Genomic DNA, 15,915 nt, shown 5'->3' on the forward strand with positions numbered 1-15,915 from the left:
GAGTGTGCATTTAGTATGTGTGCGTGTGAGTGGGTGCCTTTTTAATTGCTCTTCACTGTGTACACTGAAGTAGAGTCTCTCACTTGAATCCAGAGCTGCCAGTTACCAGCTCTCCCAAGTGCTGGGTTACGGGTGGGCTGCCACAAGATATTTAGGTAGGTGCTAGGGATCCAAAATCTGATCCTTACATTTGAACAACAAATGTTCACCCCTGTGAACTCTTGATGTGGTCAATTGCATGGCATGAATATTACTTTCTACTCTTCAGTCCCAAGCTGCTTTCTGTGAGAGTTGCTGACTTTCTTTTAATCTGATTAATTTTGAATTAATTGGACTAGTAAATAGTAATAAGAAAAAGCCAGTATTTAAGCTGTGATTGCATACCAGACATTGTTCCAGGTTTTTTCATGTATGTGAACTTAACCCTTTCAATAACCCGGTGGGATGGCTGCCACATCTTTAAAATGATCAAGCTAAGAATTCTTTTGTCTCAGATTACAGAGATGAACCTGCAGTTAGAAGGGAGGCAGTCAGGCCTTCAATTTGTGCTCTGTAGTTAATAGCAATAGAAAAGGTAATAGTATAGAAAAGCTAAGAAATTTGAGAACAAGTACGAGCCAGTACATTCATTATAGTTTGTAATTTTTCTAATAATTATCAAAGTTTAACTTTCATGTAATGCCTCTGCCTGTACCTCCAGAGAGCTAGGGTTGGCAAGCGTGCCCCACCAGGTCCTGCCCTGTGTGATGATCCAGCCACTCATCGCCTTCTTATTTTAGGACATGGAGGAGGACAGGGAGGTTCTGGAGCAGAGTACTGAAGAACTCGTAAGTCAAGAGCCGTGTGTACATACCAGTGCGGATTGCTCTTCCAGTGGAGGTGTTCCATTTTTTCAGGTACTTGATAATGTTTTCCACTCAGATTTTACTATTTAGTATAAAGGGACCGTGCCTAACCTAGCCAGTAGCCAGGCATGATGATATACACCAGAAATCCCCACACTTGTGAAGCTGAGGCAGGAGCTAGCTTAGGCTAACAAAGCAAGACCTGTCTTTCAAAAATAAAGCAGTAAGAAAACACAATTTCTTGGTGTAGAACAACAATAAAATAAGTCATTCTTTTCTAATGACTTGTTAATTTTTCTTTAAATTGTGTACATACTGTGATTGAAGGAATCGTCTATAGAATACATAAAGGTAAATTTTGATGTCATCTATAAGTATAGAAAGTAATCTTTAGGCTGGGGATTTAGCTCAGTGGTAGAGTGCTTACCTAGGAAGCACAAGGCCTTGGGTTCGGTCCCCAGCTCTGAAAAAAAAAGAACCAAAAAAAAAAAAAAAAAAGAAAGTAATCTTTAGTAATTTTTGTCTCATTTCTGCCTCTTATATTTCTTTTATTTGTACTTTACCAAGTGGGTCCTGGTGTGCGTCTCTGTCCGTCACACACTGAGACTATAAATTGTATTAGTGATTTACCCTGCCCACCCTGTGGCTCTCCTCATTCATTACTCCCCTGAGTTTCCCAAGCTTCCTGCTGCTCTGATGCTGTACACTTAAATGATCTGACAGATTCTATGCCCACTACCTTGGTTATCCTTTTTTTTTTTTTTTTTTTTTTTCCTTTTTCTTTTTTTTGAAGCTGGGGACCGAACCCAGGGCCTTGCGTTTGCTAGGCAAGCACTCTACCACTGAGCTAAATCCCCAACCCCCTTGGTTATCCTTTTAAGCAGTCACACTCAGTAGAACAGGCTAGCCTAGAATTTGGCAATCCTCCTGCCTTAGGTATTGCAGATGTGACATCATTCCCTTTTAACATAGTTAGGAACAGCCCATTCAAAAGTGCCTGGTGCCAAAGGAGGCATCTCAGACCTGTGATCATAGCCCTGTAGAAGCAGAAACAGTTTGTTCTCTGTAAGTTCAAGGCCAGTCTGTCTTCAGAGTGATTCCAGGCCAGCCAGGGCCGCACAGTGAACCCTATCTCAAAACAAAAGCGTTCCCTATATTTTGAAGATAAGAGCCTAGATTAAAGTAAAGATTTTCTATGCAAGATACATAATGTATGCTTTTACAGTTGGGATGCTGATATGTGTGTGTATATATATTTTATGCACATATATTTACATGTCTTATATATATATGCATGCATACTTACATGTGTGTTTATGTATGTATTATGTATCTATTTTTAATAGACTTTCTTGGGTCCTTTTCTGGAGGTGTAAATGTTCTCTCTTCATCCCAGGTTTAAACTGCTACATTTTTACAGATCTCCTTGGATCCTTTATGTGCCTCAGGGCAGTTTCACCCCCATATTCTTTTAACCCTTTACTTGTTATTGGCCTGGCACAGCCAGTCATTCTTCACCATCACTGTCACTCACACTGGTGGCCCAATTCTTTATTATTGTTTGTGGCTTTCCTGCTTTTGGTGCTGGGGTTAGAGTTCAGGGCCTTCCTTATTCGTGTTGAGTGACTGAGTTAGATCTCTAGAGTCTAAACTTTAGAGTTGGTTTGCTAGTTGTCCCAGCATTGATAATTCAGTATGCAGGATTTTCTTCCCCAAGGGGGAGGCTTTTCCTTCTTTTTTCTTTTGGTTTTTTGAGGCAGGATTTTGTGTAGCTCTGGCTGTCCTGGAACTTGCTCTGTAGACCAGGCTAGTCTTCAACTGAGAGATGTAGAGTGTGAAACACATTTCAGTAGAAGGTAAGTCTTTCTTGGTGGTGACAGCTCTTCCTTCTCTAAGCAGCACTGCTGACATTTAATCTGGCTAACTTACTGTGGTCAGCTTCCTTGCAGGTCCATCACTTTCTCCATGGCCACCTAAATGGCTCAGGACATTGGCCTGTGACCACTAGGGGGCAGAGTCACATGCTGTTGAGAAGGGAAATTTTTAATTATGTTTTAGAAATAATGCAAAAAAGTAATATTTCTTGCCAGGTGGTGGTAGTACATGCCTTTAATCCCAGTACTCGGGAGGCAGAGGCTGGCGTATCTCTGTGAGTTTCAGGCCAGCCTGGTCTACAGAGTGAGTTTCAAGGCCAGCTAGAGCTACTGCACATAGAGAAACCCTGTCTCCAAACAAAAACCAAACAAACAAAAAAGAAAAGCTGCTTTCTGCTTTCATTACTGGTAAAATAAAGAAGGCCTTACTTTTTTTTAAGGGTGGCTCAAATTTATGTTGAACCTTTGTGTTTTGTGATTTTCTAATTTAAACTGTAATGCCTGTAATGCATAGAACTCTGACAATAAAATGTTACAATGTCTAGTAAGTGTTCCATTACCGTGACTTCATTTCCCCCTTTAAACCCACAGCATAAAAAGCCACATGGAAAAGACAAAGAAAACAGAGGCCTTAACCCCGTGGAGAAGGGTAAAGTGGAGGAGGCCTCGGAGCACTCCATCTCCAAGAGCAGACTGCCGCTGCGCGCCTCCATCAACCTCTGCTGATCTGAGGGTTAGGGGTTGCCTTCAGAATACAGCCTGAAACTCCAGTCTGAAGCTATGTACAGATGACAGTGGGACAGACTATATGAGGGCCCCACAGTAAATGTAGTTGAATTGAACGTCCTTCTTTATAATCCCTGTAGTTCAAGTATGTAGTAAGTTGGGTTCCATTTGGGATTTACACTGAATATGTATGTGTGTTTCTAGCTTTTTATATGAAGAAGCTCTTCTGTAACAAGTAAGTATTTTTCTTGTATATAATTAAATACCAAATATATGGAAATGGTTATTCCAGGCTTAGACTTGTATTGGCGAATACTATCTCCTTTGCAGTCCGGCTAAGGCTGAGTTCAGTGTGTGTTTCCCTACCTCTGACCAGCCTTTTCTATTTGTCTTCAGCTCACTTCTCCCTTTTCCTGTCACTTAACCCTTTGTAGGCCCACAGAAAGGTTTCCTTATTATGAGAAGTCCAGGGTTTTACCTAGAAATCTTATGTTTCACTGATTACCTCTACAATCATTGTCAAAAATAAACTGACCCTGGAAGTCCCTTCCTTCTGTGCTCTTCGTTTGTTCTCCCCTCATATGCATGCATCTCATGCCTTCCTGAGGTCTGACACCTGGCACCAGCCTCCCTGCACTGTCAGCTGCTGCTGCAGGAGACCTGTCTAGAGCTCTAACTCATTCTTTGAGGCCACAAGCTAAGGCCTGTATCTCTTAGAAATAACAAGACTTTTTTCAGACTACCAATTATGACTATAACTTCTGTTTTGTTTATCTTTTAAAACTTTATTCTTTGTATATAATAAAAATGTATATATACATTCTTTCTGTTGAAATATTAACCCTTACTCTTTCTATCTGACAACTCTATTTCTGGAAGTTGGTCCATCTCAAGATGAACCAGAGCACCTACCTAAAAGACATGTAAGCAGAGAGTAAATGGGTCACATCAGGTTCAGTGTATATGGTTCAGAGTGATGTGGCTATATTTTTGTCACTGTCTCACTATGTAGCTCAGGCTTACTGTGCAGACTTACTGTGCAGTAGGACAGTCCTTTGTCATCCTTCCAAGGCCTGGGTTCCAGGCATCATCACTATGCCTGGCTCTAGAGAGATGACTTTGTAACCACGAACGAACCGTTAATAGAAAATTAGAAAAGATGCTACTTTAAGAAATTGATTTTCTTGTGCCATTTCTCCAGCTCACTGTAGAAATAGAAATGTTATTTTAATAAAAATAATGGATAAATTTCCCTGCAAACAGATGTCAACCTAATCTGTGGGTATTCTCTAATATGCTTTTGGTAAATCTCTAATCAGTAATTGGTAATTGTTTTTAAATTTTTTTAATTAAATTATTTTAATTTTTGTTCTGCCTGCCTGTATATTTGTGCACTACTTTCCGTGCTTGGTGTGCTTGGAGGCCAAAGAGGGCATACGTTCCCCTGAAACTGAAGTTAGGACCATTGTGGGCCACCATGTGTGCAACTGAGCTCTTAATCTCCCCCCGAGCCATCTCTCCAGTCCTGAAATTTGTTTCCTTTACTTGTTTGCTCATAATTTCTTTTTTAGCAGTGGTGTTTATAGTGGCGAAACTCCTAAAACAGGCTTCTACATAGGTCCTACCAAGGAAGACAGCAGGCTTCCAGTGCATATGCAAATGGGGAGAAGACCCACCCTGCACAACCTGAAGTACATCATATGTCATCCTGCCTCAGTCATTGTTCTTTGCGAATGGCACTGCGGCTGCCTGACGAGCTACTAAATAGCAAAAGTAATACCCAGAGCTATAACTTAGCCTACAAATCTTCATGTGCAGTATCAGGCAATCAACCAAGCATGATATCAGCAAGAATGGGAGTGTTGCCTGGCATAGTGGCAAAGATTCATAATTGTGGAACCTAGTAGGCTGAGGCAGGAAGATCATAAGTTTAAGACTAGCCTGGGCTACATAATAGAAACCTGTCAAAAACAAGCAGTGAAAATAACAACCTGTCAAAATAACGAAAACCTTAGTGAATAATTTCAAGGACTTAGAAAAATCAAATGAAAGATTTAGCATGTTGCCCGTTTGTCTGAACTCTGGAAACAGTCAAAAGTTTAGTCACCAAGCATGTGCTGAATCAGAAGGACAAACCAAAGCAATAGTTTACTTGGCCTCTTCCCATTCCCTATCTTGAAGCATCTACAACAGGTGTGAGGTTGCAGTCATAAGGCGAAAGCTGATGGCTCTACTGGTAACATGGCCATAGTACAGCATGAGGGTTTGAGTCTGGATCCCTAGCACCCACACGAAAGCTAAACAGGGCCTTAGTGGGTCCCTAGAACTGACTGGCCAACACAAACATGAAAGAAAATGGGGTCCTGGTGATTTCAGTTCCTAAGGAGTAGAGAAGCTTCATTCTCAAAAACTTGCCTGAAGTAACCTGAAGGACAGACAGATGCTGTTGGATTAACTCAAAAGTGGAAAGTGGGAAACAGTTCTCACAAGGTACCACACGGATGAACAGCCACCTGGAGCAGTTAGGTAGAGAAAGATGCTATCTAGCCTGAGGGCCAGCCATGGGGAAGATTCAGAAAGTTAGGAACATGCCCAAAATGAGTGGCACACACAGGCTGCTAGACGACGGCTTCTGGCTGCTGGCTGGTCTGTAGGCTTGGGTGGAAAAAGTGGAGATGAGGGTGTTAAATAGCTCAAGGAGTCATTGAAAGTGACCCAGCACAGCCACTCTGCCAAAATGGGATTTTCTTGATTTTAACATTTAGATGTCTGGTCTTCAAGGAAACTTCATTAAAGATTTTCTTTTATGTGTATATGCTTGGACAATGTGCTTTTTCCTGCAGGTGTCCTCAGACACCAGGAAGTGTTATAGTTACTTATTTTATACATATGAGTACACTATAGCTGTAGCTGTCTTCAGACACACCAGAAGAAGGCATCGGATCCCATCACAGAGGGTTGTGAGCCACCATGTGGTTGCTGGGAATTGAACTCAGGACCTCTGGAAGAGCAGTCAGTGCTCTTAACCACTGAGCCATAATCTCTCCAGCCCAGAGCTGGAGATTTATCCCTGGAATTCTGTCCTTGGAGCTGTGGTTGTGAGGCCAACATCCTGGGACCTGAACTCAGGTTCTCTCGTAAGAGTAGTAGCAAGTGTTCCTAAGCTGACTCAGCACTGCAGCTCCTTCTAGAAACCTGTGTTGAGACAGTTTAGAAGTCACTGTCCCCGCAGCCTCCGTGAGTAACGGACACAAAGCCTGAGTGGAGAATTCGGTTTCTGGTTGGTACATTAGGATATTCAAACCATTCAGCTTGAAAACGTAAAAAGCAGCCTGAAAGGTGGGAAGAAATAAGTACCATCCATTCACAGGAGAAAGACGCAGAAACTGAGGAAGCTTTTCCTAAAGGTGTTGTCACAATTTTAAGCAAAAAGCAAACTAGTAATGCTTGGGGCTCATGGACATACATACTGCAGTGTTTAAGCCAGGTTCCAGGTTCGGCATGCCTATCCCCAGACATTTCTCACTCACGGTAACAATGTTGGAATTTTAAGCTTGAGATACTGTGTAGGTTTTGTTCATTTGTTGTTTTTTGAAAAAAATTCTGTAATATACTTATTCTGAACTTGTGTGTGAAGTGGGAACATGTGCCCATAGGATGCACATGGGAGGTCAGGGGACCACTTCCTGTGGCCTGTTCCCTCCTTCCAACTTTATGTGGGTTCCCAGGATTGAGTGGGTCCTTAGGTTTGTACTGATGGGTAGCAAGTGCCCTTACCCACTGAACTGCTCCCACCCTCAAAGAGACAGTCTCATATATCCCAGTCGGGCTTCGAACTTACCACACAGCCAAAGGTAAGCTTCAACGTCTTGTCATCCTGCCTCTACTTCCCAATTACTAGGATCACAGGTGGGTGTTACTACGTGTGCTGCATAGTACATTATATTGGTTATCGTTATCCTATTCTGGAATGTCCCAAGCTCAAGACAGCCTGGAGTTTAGTACTAGACAAAAATTGAAAACTAACTTAGTTATTCTCAAAGAGCCAAAGGAATACAGGAAACTCCCGAAGTTGAGAATACATAGGTGAGAATATATAAATGCGTATAGGTGAAACCACTATGAAAGGAGCTGAAAAGCACTTGGTTCTGCTGCTCAGTGGGAGCAAGGAGTGGGATGATGGGTGAAGCTCAGAGTATTCTCCCAGGTTATCCAATATAATCATCAAACATTCAGATATTTGCAAAGCTAGCCCCAGGACAGCAGCGAGGGGTACATTTAAGCAAAAATACTCAAAACACTTCAGATGTGTTAAAACTTCTCAATCTGTACAACTAATAAGTTTATTGAACTCCAGACAAGATAAACTCATAAGGCAAAACCACTGCAAGACCAAGGTTTTGTAGGCTATTAATACATTGCTATTAATCTAGGAAAACAAGTGTTTTTAACTGCTGAGCCATGGTGTGTGTGTGTGTGTGTGTGTGTGTGTGTGTGTGTGTGTGTGTGTGTGCGTGCGCGCGCGCTGCACATACTGTGAAGTGGGTAGAGGTTGGAGGACAACTTCTCATGAATTGTTCTCTCTGTGGTGACAGTCCTAGTAATCTAACCAAGGTCATTCACTTGCTGGCCACACCCTGGGTATTCTAATGAGCTCACCTTCCAGATTCCTTCACTTTCAATCTTCCATTGATCGTATCTCCTGGATTCTTACCAGTTCAAAGTATTGCCAACTTTTGTCCTGCCTTCCAGGTAGATTTCTCAATGAAAAGATCCAAAAAGATAAGATTTGAAAACCTGTTAGATCTAATCTAATCTTACTCGGAATCTTTTGCTTGGAAGGGAGTTTAAAGTCTTACTACTAATGCCTTGGCTTGGAAAACCAGCCAAGAGGCTAGTGGTTGTTTGAGACGGTTTCATGTAGCCCAGGCTGGTTTCTCTGTGGACAAGGATTACCTTGAATTTTTTTTCCCTCCCCTACCTTGAATTTTTAATCCTCTTGCCTTTACCTCATAAATGCTGGGATTACAGGCCAGTGCCACAATGCCAAGTTCATTTGGGGATTGAACCAGGACTCCATACATGCTAGGCAAGCACTCTACTGAGCTACGTCCCCAGCCTGAGGCAAGAGGATTGGTTTTGCTGGCACATCAGTGGTGGGCCACATCTCAGACACTTTCTCTTTAATTTCTCATTGAGGCTGGAGAGAGGGCTCAGCAGTTAAGAGCACTGACTGCTCTTCCAGACGTCCTGAGTTCAAATCTCAGCAACCACATGGTGGCTCACAACCACCTGTAATGGGATCTGATACCCTCTTCTAGTGTGTCTGAAGACAGTGACAGTGTGTTCATATAAATAAAAATAAGTAAATCTTTAAAAAAAATACTATTACTTCCTCATTGAATCACAGGTTAGGTGATTCCATAAATCAGAATTTAAAAAACAAAAAGCAAAACAATAACAACAACAAAAATATGTGTGGTTTGCCTGCCCATGCGCCTGTGCAACATGTTCATGTAGTGTCCTCAGAAGTTAGAAGACAATGTTCGGTCCCTGGAACTGGGGTTTGTGAGCCACTGTGTGGGTGCTGGGAATCAAACTCAGGCCCTCAGCAAAAGCAGCCAGTGCTCCTAACCTCTGACCCATCCCTCCAGTCCCCATAAGCTTCCTCTTTAGTAACTGATTTAAAAAAAAAATCAGTGCCAGTACTATATGTGCTGATAAGTGCTAACAATCTTTCCTTGAATTCCTATGAAGACCAATAATGAGGCTATCTCATATTTTTTGCACAAAACATATAACTTAAAAAATAAAACTAGGTGGGCTGGGGAGATGGCTCAGCGGTTAGGAGCACTGACTGTTCTTCCACAGGTCCTGAGTTCAATTCCCAGTGACCACATGGTGGCTCACAACCATCTGTAATGGGATCTGATGCCCTCTTCTGGTATGTCTGAAGACAGCGACAATGTACTTATACATAATAAATGTTTTTTAAAAAAATAAAATAAAATTAGGAGCTGGCAGGCAGCAGTGCAAGTGGGAGGCAAAGCAAGAAGGTCTCTGAGTTCAAAGCCAGCCTGGTCTACAGAGCAAGTTCCAAGACATCCAGGGCTACACAGAGAAAACCTGTCTCTTCCAGAAATCCCAGCATCCACATAGTGGCTCACAAACACCTGTAAGTCCAGCTCCAGGGAATATGCTGCCCTCTTCTGGCCTCCACAGGCAGTGCACATACATGGTATGTAGACATACATGCCTTCAAAACATACATATAAATAAATATTAAAATATATACTAGATATTGTATTGAGCATAGTAGTGCATGCCTTTAATCATAGCACTTGGGAGGTAGAGACAAATGGATCTCTTTGAGTTTGAAGCCAAGCCAGCCAGGGCTACATAGTGAGAATCTGTCTGAAAAACAAAACAGCCTGGAGAGATGGCTTAGTGGTTAAGAGCACTTGTTGCTCTTGCAGAGGACCTGGGTTCAATTCCCAGCACCCTCATGGCAGCTCACAACTATAACTCCAGTTCCAGAGGATCCGATGCCTCTTTGGCCTAAAAAAATTGGGAGAACCAATTTGGGATTAGTGGGTATCGCTGGCAGTGGCAGAAGTTGTAAAATTCCCATGACAAGAACCATTTATTTCATGCTTACTATATGCCAGAAATTTACATGTAAACAATGTATTTAACCTTCACTTATTTGGGGCTGATCTGATGCTATGTATTCAAATGCTAAATTCTATACCCAAGAGGAGTAAATTTACACACACACACACACACACACACACACACACACACACCAGCTTTTGTTGTTAAAACCTTGCCCCTCAAGTTAATTGATCAATAAAAGGCTAAAACCTGTGATTGGGGAGTAGAGTGAGAAAGGCAGGACTTGAGGATGGAGTGAGGGGTCTCAAGAGAGAGCAGGAGAGGAGAACAGAAGAGACAAGAAGAGAGAAGCCGCCATGAGCGGACCATGAGCGTGTAACAAGCAAGTAACAAGGAACATATGGCTGGGATATAAGTTAGAACAGCTCCCAAACCTGCCCAAACTAGGCTTACAGTTTGTAAATAAAATACCAGGATTGTGTGTCTTTTATACGGGGTAACTAGAATATAATATTTACATTTACAACAACACCAAATCCTGAAAAAGGCATTAATCTAATCCCACTGCTACATTTAAGGAAATGGGAGGCTAGAGACGCTAAGAAAGCTCTGGGTGTAGCTCAGTGGTGGAGTGTGGGAGTGTGGGTCTGGTCACCAGCATCCCAAAACAACAAAACTCACGAGCCAGCAAGATGAATTGGTGGGTAAAGGCACTTTGCTACAAAAGCCCAATGACCTTAGACTGATCCCCTACCCATCTAAAGATTCAAAAATATCTATTAATCTCCTACTGTATGTCAGATTGTTTAGCAACTGGATTCAAATTTCAAAAGGTGAAAACTGGGGGCTTCATAATGCCACTTCCTGTTTCACCCTCTCGTGTTGTCCCTACTGTTGTCCATGTCCTTCCTCCATCGTTTCCTGTTCATTTCTGAGACCTATAATTTCAGCTAAGAATTTTGCTTTTAGGTCCAATCTGCATGTGAGTAGTATTTTCCCAATTCTCCTGATAGTCCCAGAATCTGTTAATGAGCTAGTTTGAAATAATTTCACATGGCAGGTCCATTTCATAGCTGGGAGAAATGCAATCTCGGAAAGTCAAACATTGCTTGACGGCTGTGCAGTCCCTCCAGATCCAGCAGGTAGAGTGGGTGAGCTCACTGCTGCTGCATTCCGATGCCTCCTGGCTTTCTAGATGGCTTCCACAGCTCTCCCAGATCCCCACCCTTCACAGCTCCTCAGTGTTCCCCCACCTCCTTGAATTTTCTGTGTCTCTGTATTTCTCTGTCTCTCTGTCTCTTTCTGTGTGTCTATCTGTCTGTCTCACACACATACAGAGTCCTGTGACTTCCTTACAGTCTTTCAACATCGGTTGTCTTTCTCTTTTCTCAGAATAGAATCCTTTGAACCAAGGATGGGGCCAGTCATTCCCGATAGTCTCCCAAATGACTTCATGAAATCTTAAATAAAAAAAAAAGAAAAAAAAAAGACCAGAATCTAGACTGTTTTTTTTCTTTCGGACATTTTGTTCCTTAGCAATCAAGTCCATCTTTCTGGGGGTTGAGGGTGGAGTCCAGTGGGGCAGGTTGGTGCGCTGATTAGAAGAACCCATGATTCAGACAGCAAGAGTCCCGCTTCGTCATTTCTGCTACCTTCTCGATGATTGTCACCTAGGAGTCTGGTGTTTCGCCCTTAGACTTAGATTATCTGTTACGATATCACTTCTGCTGTTGTAAAGCTTGCTGAAACTCTAGGTCACACATGTAAGGCTTCCAAATGACACCCTTTCCTCATTAAAAGATGTGAAATACTACTTTAGTGAGATAATTTACATACTGTACAACTCACCCCTTAGTTTCCCCTTGGGCTGGGGAGATAGCTCAGTGGTTAAGGCATTTGCTGAGCAAGCACCTGTTTTGGGTTCCCAGGGCCCCAATCAATGCTGGGTGGACATGGTGGCTTATTTGTAATTCCTAAGAGAGACCCTTGTCTCTAGGGCAAGACTAGCCATATTGGGGAGATCTTGGATTGATTGGGAGATTCTGCATCAACATATACACACATACACACATACATTTGATTCTTTCAGAGATGGTTTCTCTGTGCAGCTCTGCCTGTCTTGGACCTCCCGCTGTAGACCAGGTTGGCCTCAAACCATAGGTCCCCCTACCTCTGCCTCCTGAGTTTAATCTCTTCCTGGGCATGCCCCACGATGCCTGGCTAGATAATACTGTTTAGATATACCCACATTGGATTGTTCATTTTGGATATTGTGTTTCTATTGTTTAGCAAGTATGAATAATTGCTAAAAACCAAGTTTTTGTGTGAACATACATTATTACTTCTTGAGTCTAAACCTAAGGGTAGAACTCTAGTAGCCCACTGGAACCAACCTTCTTCTGGTATTATGGTAACAGTAACTGTGTTTAACCATGCTGAGAATGAGACTCTTTTCCCATTTCAGTTTGCATTGCTGCTCCTCCCCGTTCCCCCAGTTATAAAGATTCCAAACACTACCTCCCCACCAACCTGTGTTTTTACATCTCATAACTGTCCTGCACAAAGTGATGTCTTACTGTGGTTTTGATTTGCATTTATCTCCCTGATGATTAGTGCTGTCGACATCTCTTTATGCGCTTACTGGCTAGCTTTATCTAATTTTCAGGGGGGGAAACGCCTACTCAGATCTTGTATCCATTTAAAAAACTCGGTGAGCTTATTATCCAGTCCATCACCTTTTACACTGTACAAATACTATAAACTACATAGTCTGTGGGCAGTAAAACCCACCCGTGCTGCAGTGCTGTGCAGTGTGTGTGTGGCAGCTTAGAAAACGTGGAAAGGGAACTTGGGTGAATCTGCCGCAGCACATGTTCATCCCCTCTGTTCTTTCAGGCTTTGATACCATCCACGTCACGGACTAGACATCTGTATTTGATATATTAGTTTAAAAAAAACCCTAAAACTCTTCTTAGCTCTTGTCAACTGTTAAATAAGATAAAAAATAATTTTACAGGCTGGAGAGATGGCTCAGCGGTTAAGAGCACTGACTGCTCTTCTAGAGGTCCTGAGTTCAATTCCTAGCAACCACATGGTGGCTCACAACCATCTGTAATAAGATCTGGTGCCCTCGTCTGTCATATATATATATATGCAGAACACTGTGTATGTAATAAATAAATAGATCTAAAAAATTAAAAAAAAATAATTTTACAAGAGACTTAATGACTCATTCCAACAATTGAAGGAAATGCACCTTTCAACGTAAACGCACACAGAACCAAGCTGCGATATAGCAGAATCCACTGATGTGTTTGAGCACAGCTAATCCGAAAATTTAACTCTACGTACACTTAATTCTCAAAAACAAGTTGCAGGCGTTTACCTAAGTTCTCAGTTGGTAAGTGAGAGGCCAGAGCTACTTTTTCCCCCTGCAAAATTCGTCCTCTTGCACAGTAACAATGACTAAAATAAATGGCACCAAATTTTTGGCGAGTCTTGTTTAATTCGGCATATAATTAAAATCTCATGTAGCCTTATTGGCTTTAGTATCCAGCAGAGAGAAAATATTGAAACTCCAAGAGATTTTGAATTAAATAGCTACAGCAGTTTTGTTTTATTAGTTCTGACTGTGTGAAAAAAAAATCATAAGGACAACTTTGGAAAAACTGACTTCTTTTAGAGCCCCAAATGACTTTTAAAACAATAAAACAAACTATAAAGCCTACACAAGTGATATTAAAATTATGTAGTTCAAGAAATGTGACATTCACAAATGTGGTTGTAATTTTTTTTTAACTACAGCAAAGTGGACGTGGATCTATTGGGTTTTGAAAAGTCAGTGTTATATAGTTTAGCAGAATTAAGTGCTTCAATTTGCTGGTGAGGATTATGTAGCTGAGTTGGAATGTCAGGACCAATACCTCTAAGGTCTCCACCCACTTTCCAGGGTCTGTGGCTGCAGCAGAGAAAGGATGGACGCACCTCAATGGGCGATGAATTACCAATCCTGCGTTAGTGGTTATTTCCCCAGCATCTCGATACTTACTTTTGGAAGGTTTACAGATATCCATATTTTTTTGGTAGTTACATCAAGCACAGAATAAACGAGGATCATAAACCCATACGTTCCCTAGAAGGAGAATAAAGGGGTTTGGGTAAGGACACTAAGTGACCGCAGTCATCATTTGGTGATTCCGAAAGGGGGGAAGAAGAGTACAAAAGATCAAACAGAAGGTTGGGGAAATATTTTATGAGGAAGAACAGTTTCCTGCTAGTTCAACGAGGTCCCAGATTTTTGGGTATTCAAATGCCACCCTTTGAAGACACATTTGAACTTCAAATAGTAACAGTCCTTATTTACTTGGTCTGCAGAGCCTTTCTGGAACCTAAACCACACTGAATTCTCCATCAGGGCAGGTGATGAGAGTGGTAAGTGTGGGGGTCAGCAGTGGGGGTCACCTGTGGAGACCCGGTGGCTTAAGAACCCTCTACCATTGGGGTTGGGGATTTAGCTCAGTGGTAGAGCGCTTGCCTAGCAAGCGCAAGGCCCTGGGTTCGGTCCCCAGCTCCGGGGAAAAAAAAGAAAAAGAAAAAAAAAAAAAAAAAAAAAAAGAACCCTCTACCACAGTCTCCAAAGACAAGGCACTAGTGAAACTGTATAGAGACCTAAAGAATAATTAATGACCCAAAAAGCTTTTAAAGTTGAGTGATACCAGGTGCGGTGGCTCATACCCGTAATCCTTATTATTTGAGACATTGAGGCAGGTAGTTCTCGAGTTCAAGTTCACCCTGGATAACTTAGCAAGACCCTGCTTCAAGACAAAAGAGGGGAGGCTGGTATTGTGGCTCCGTTGATCGTTTTTTTGTTGTTGTTGGGTTTTGCTTAATATGCATGAAGCCCTGGGTTTGATTCGTAGTGCTACATAAACCAGAAGGAGCATTTATGTGCCTGTAAGCCCAGCACACTAGGAAGTGTAGGAAGAAGGATGGATGTTCGAGGTCATCCTTGGCTACATACTGGAGTTGGAGACCAGCCTGGGCTACTACATAAAGTAGAATTACATTGAGGGAGGCAAAGTATAGAGCATTTGTCTAGCATGTGTGAGGCTCTGGCATCAACCCCCTGTAATAAATACCCAACTAACAAAAGAGTCCATGTAAGTGAATCCTGCATGTGGGTTATGTCCACAGAGGTTAGAAGACAGTGTTGGATTACTGAAGTTACAGGCACTTGTGAGCGTCCGCACGTGGGAGCTGGGAACTGAACTCGGATCTTCTGGGAGAGCAGCATATGCTCTTAAACAACAAGCTGTTTTTTCTCTCCAGCACAATGCTTATCTGTTTTTTAATAATTTATTTGTGTGTGTGTGTGTGTGTGTGTGTGTGTGTGTGTGTGTGTGTCTGCTTGAATTTATGAGCACTATGTGTACGCAGTGCCCTCAGAGGCCAGCAGAGAGCATCTGGGATAGAACCCGGGTCCTCTGCAAGTAGCTCTTACCTACCAAGCCATCTCTCCTGTCACTATTACGCTTGTTCTGCATGTGCAAGGGCCCCAGCCGGAGCCGTGTGCTCAGAGAGACACCATGTCTCACGATCAAACTCACTGGACTTGGAGGCAAGCGCCTGTGTCTGTTGAGCCATCTCTGACCCAGCGCGTTAATTATTTTAATATACGAAACTGGACTTCTTCTTTTCCAGTTTTTAATACTGGAAACTTAGAAATCTACCATGCAGTTAAAACTATAGCACGACAGAGACCTGCATGTTCTTCCCCTAACTAATATTTTGTAGTGTTTGGTTTATCCCTTTCTTCATGTATACTTATACATGTATTTACAGTTGTACACATATGA

The 15,915-nt window shown here is 42.2% G+C and overlaps 1 protein-coding gene across 1 annotated transcript in view; it reads left to right on the forward strand.

The window, feature by feature from the left end:
* Kif11 (kinesin family member 11) overlaps positions 1-4,813 on the forward strand; it is a 52,371-nt gene extending 47,558 nt beyond the window's left edge. Inside the window, exons 21-22 of the mRNA NM_001169112.1 lie at positions 780-896; positions 3,311-4,813. Coding sequence (NP_001162583.1) covers positions 780-896; positions 3,311-3,445 — 252 coding nt within the window. The 3' untranslated portion in view covers positions 3,446-4,813. The remainder of the gene's footprint in view (positions 1-779; positions 897-3,310) is intronic.
* The last annotated feature ends 11,102 nt before the right edge of the window (positions 4,814-15,915 follow it).

Source organism: Rattus norvegicus, chromosome 1, assembly GCF_021556685.1.
Source record: "Rattus norvegicus strain SHRSP/BbbUtx chromosome 1, alternate assembly SHRSP_T2T, whole genome shotgun sequence".
Lineage (NCBI taxonomy): Eukaryota > Metazoa > Chordata > Mammalia > Rodentia > Muridae > Rattus > Rattus norvegicus.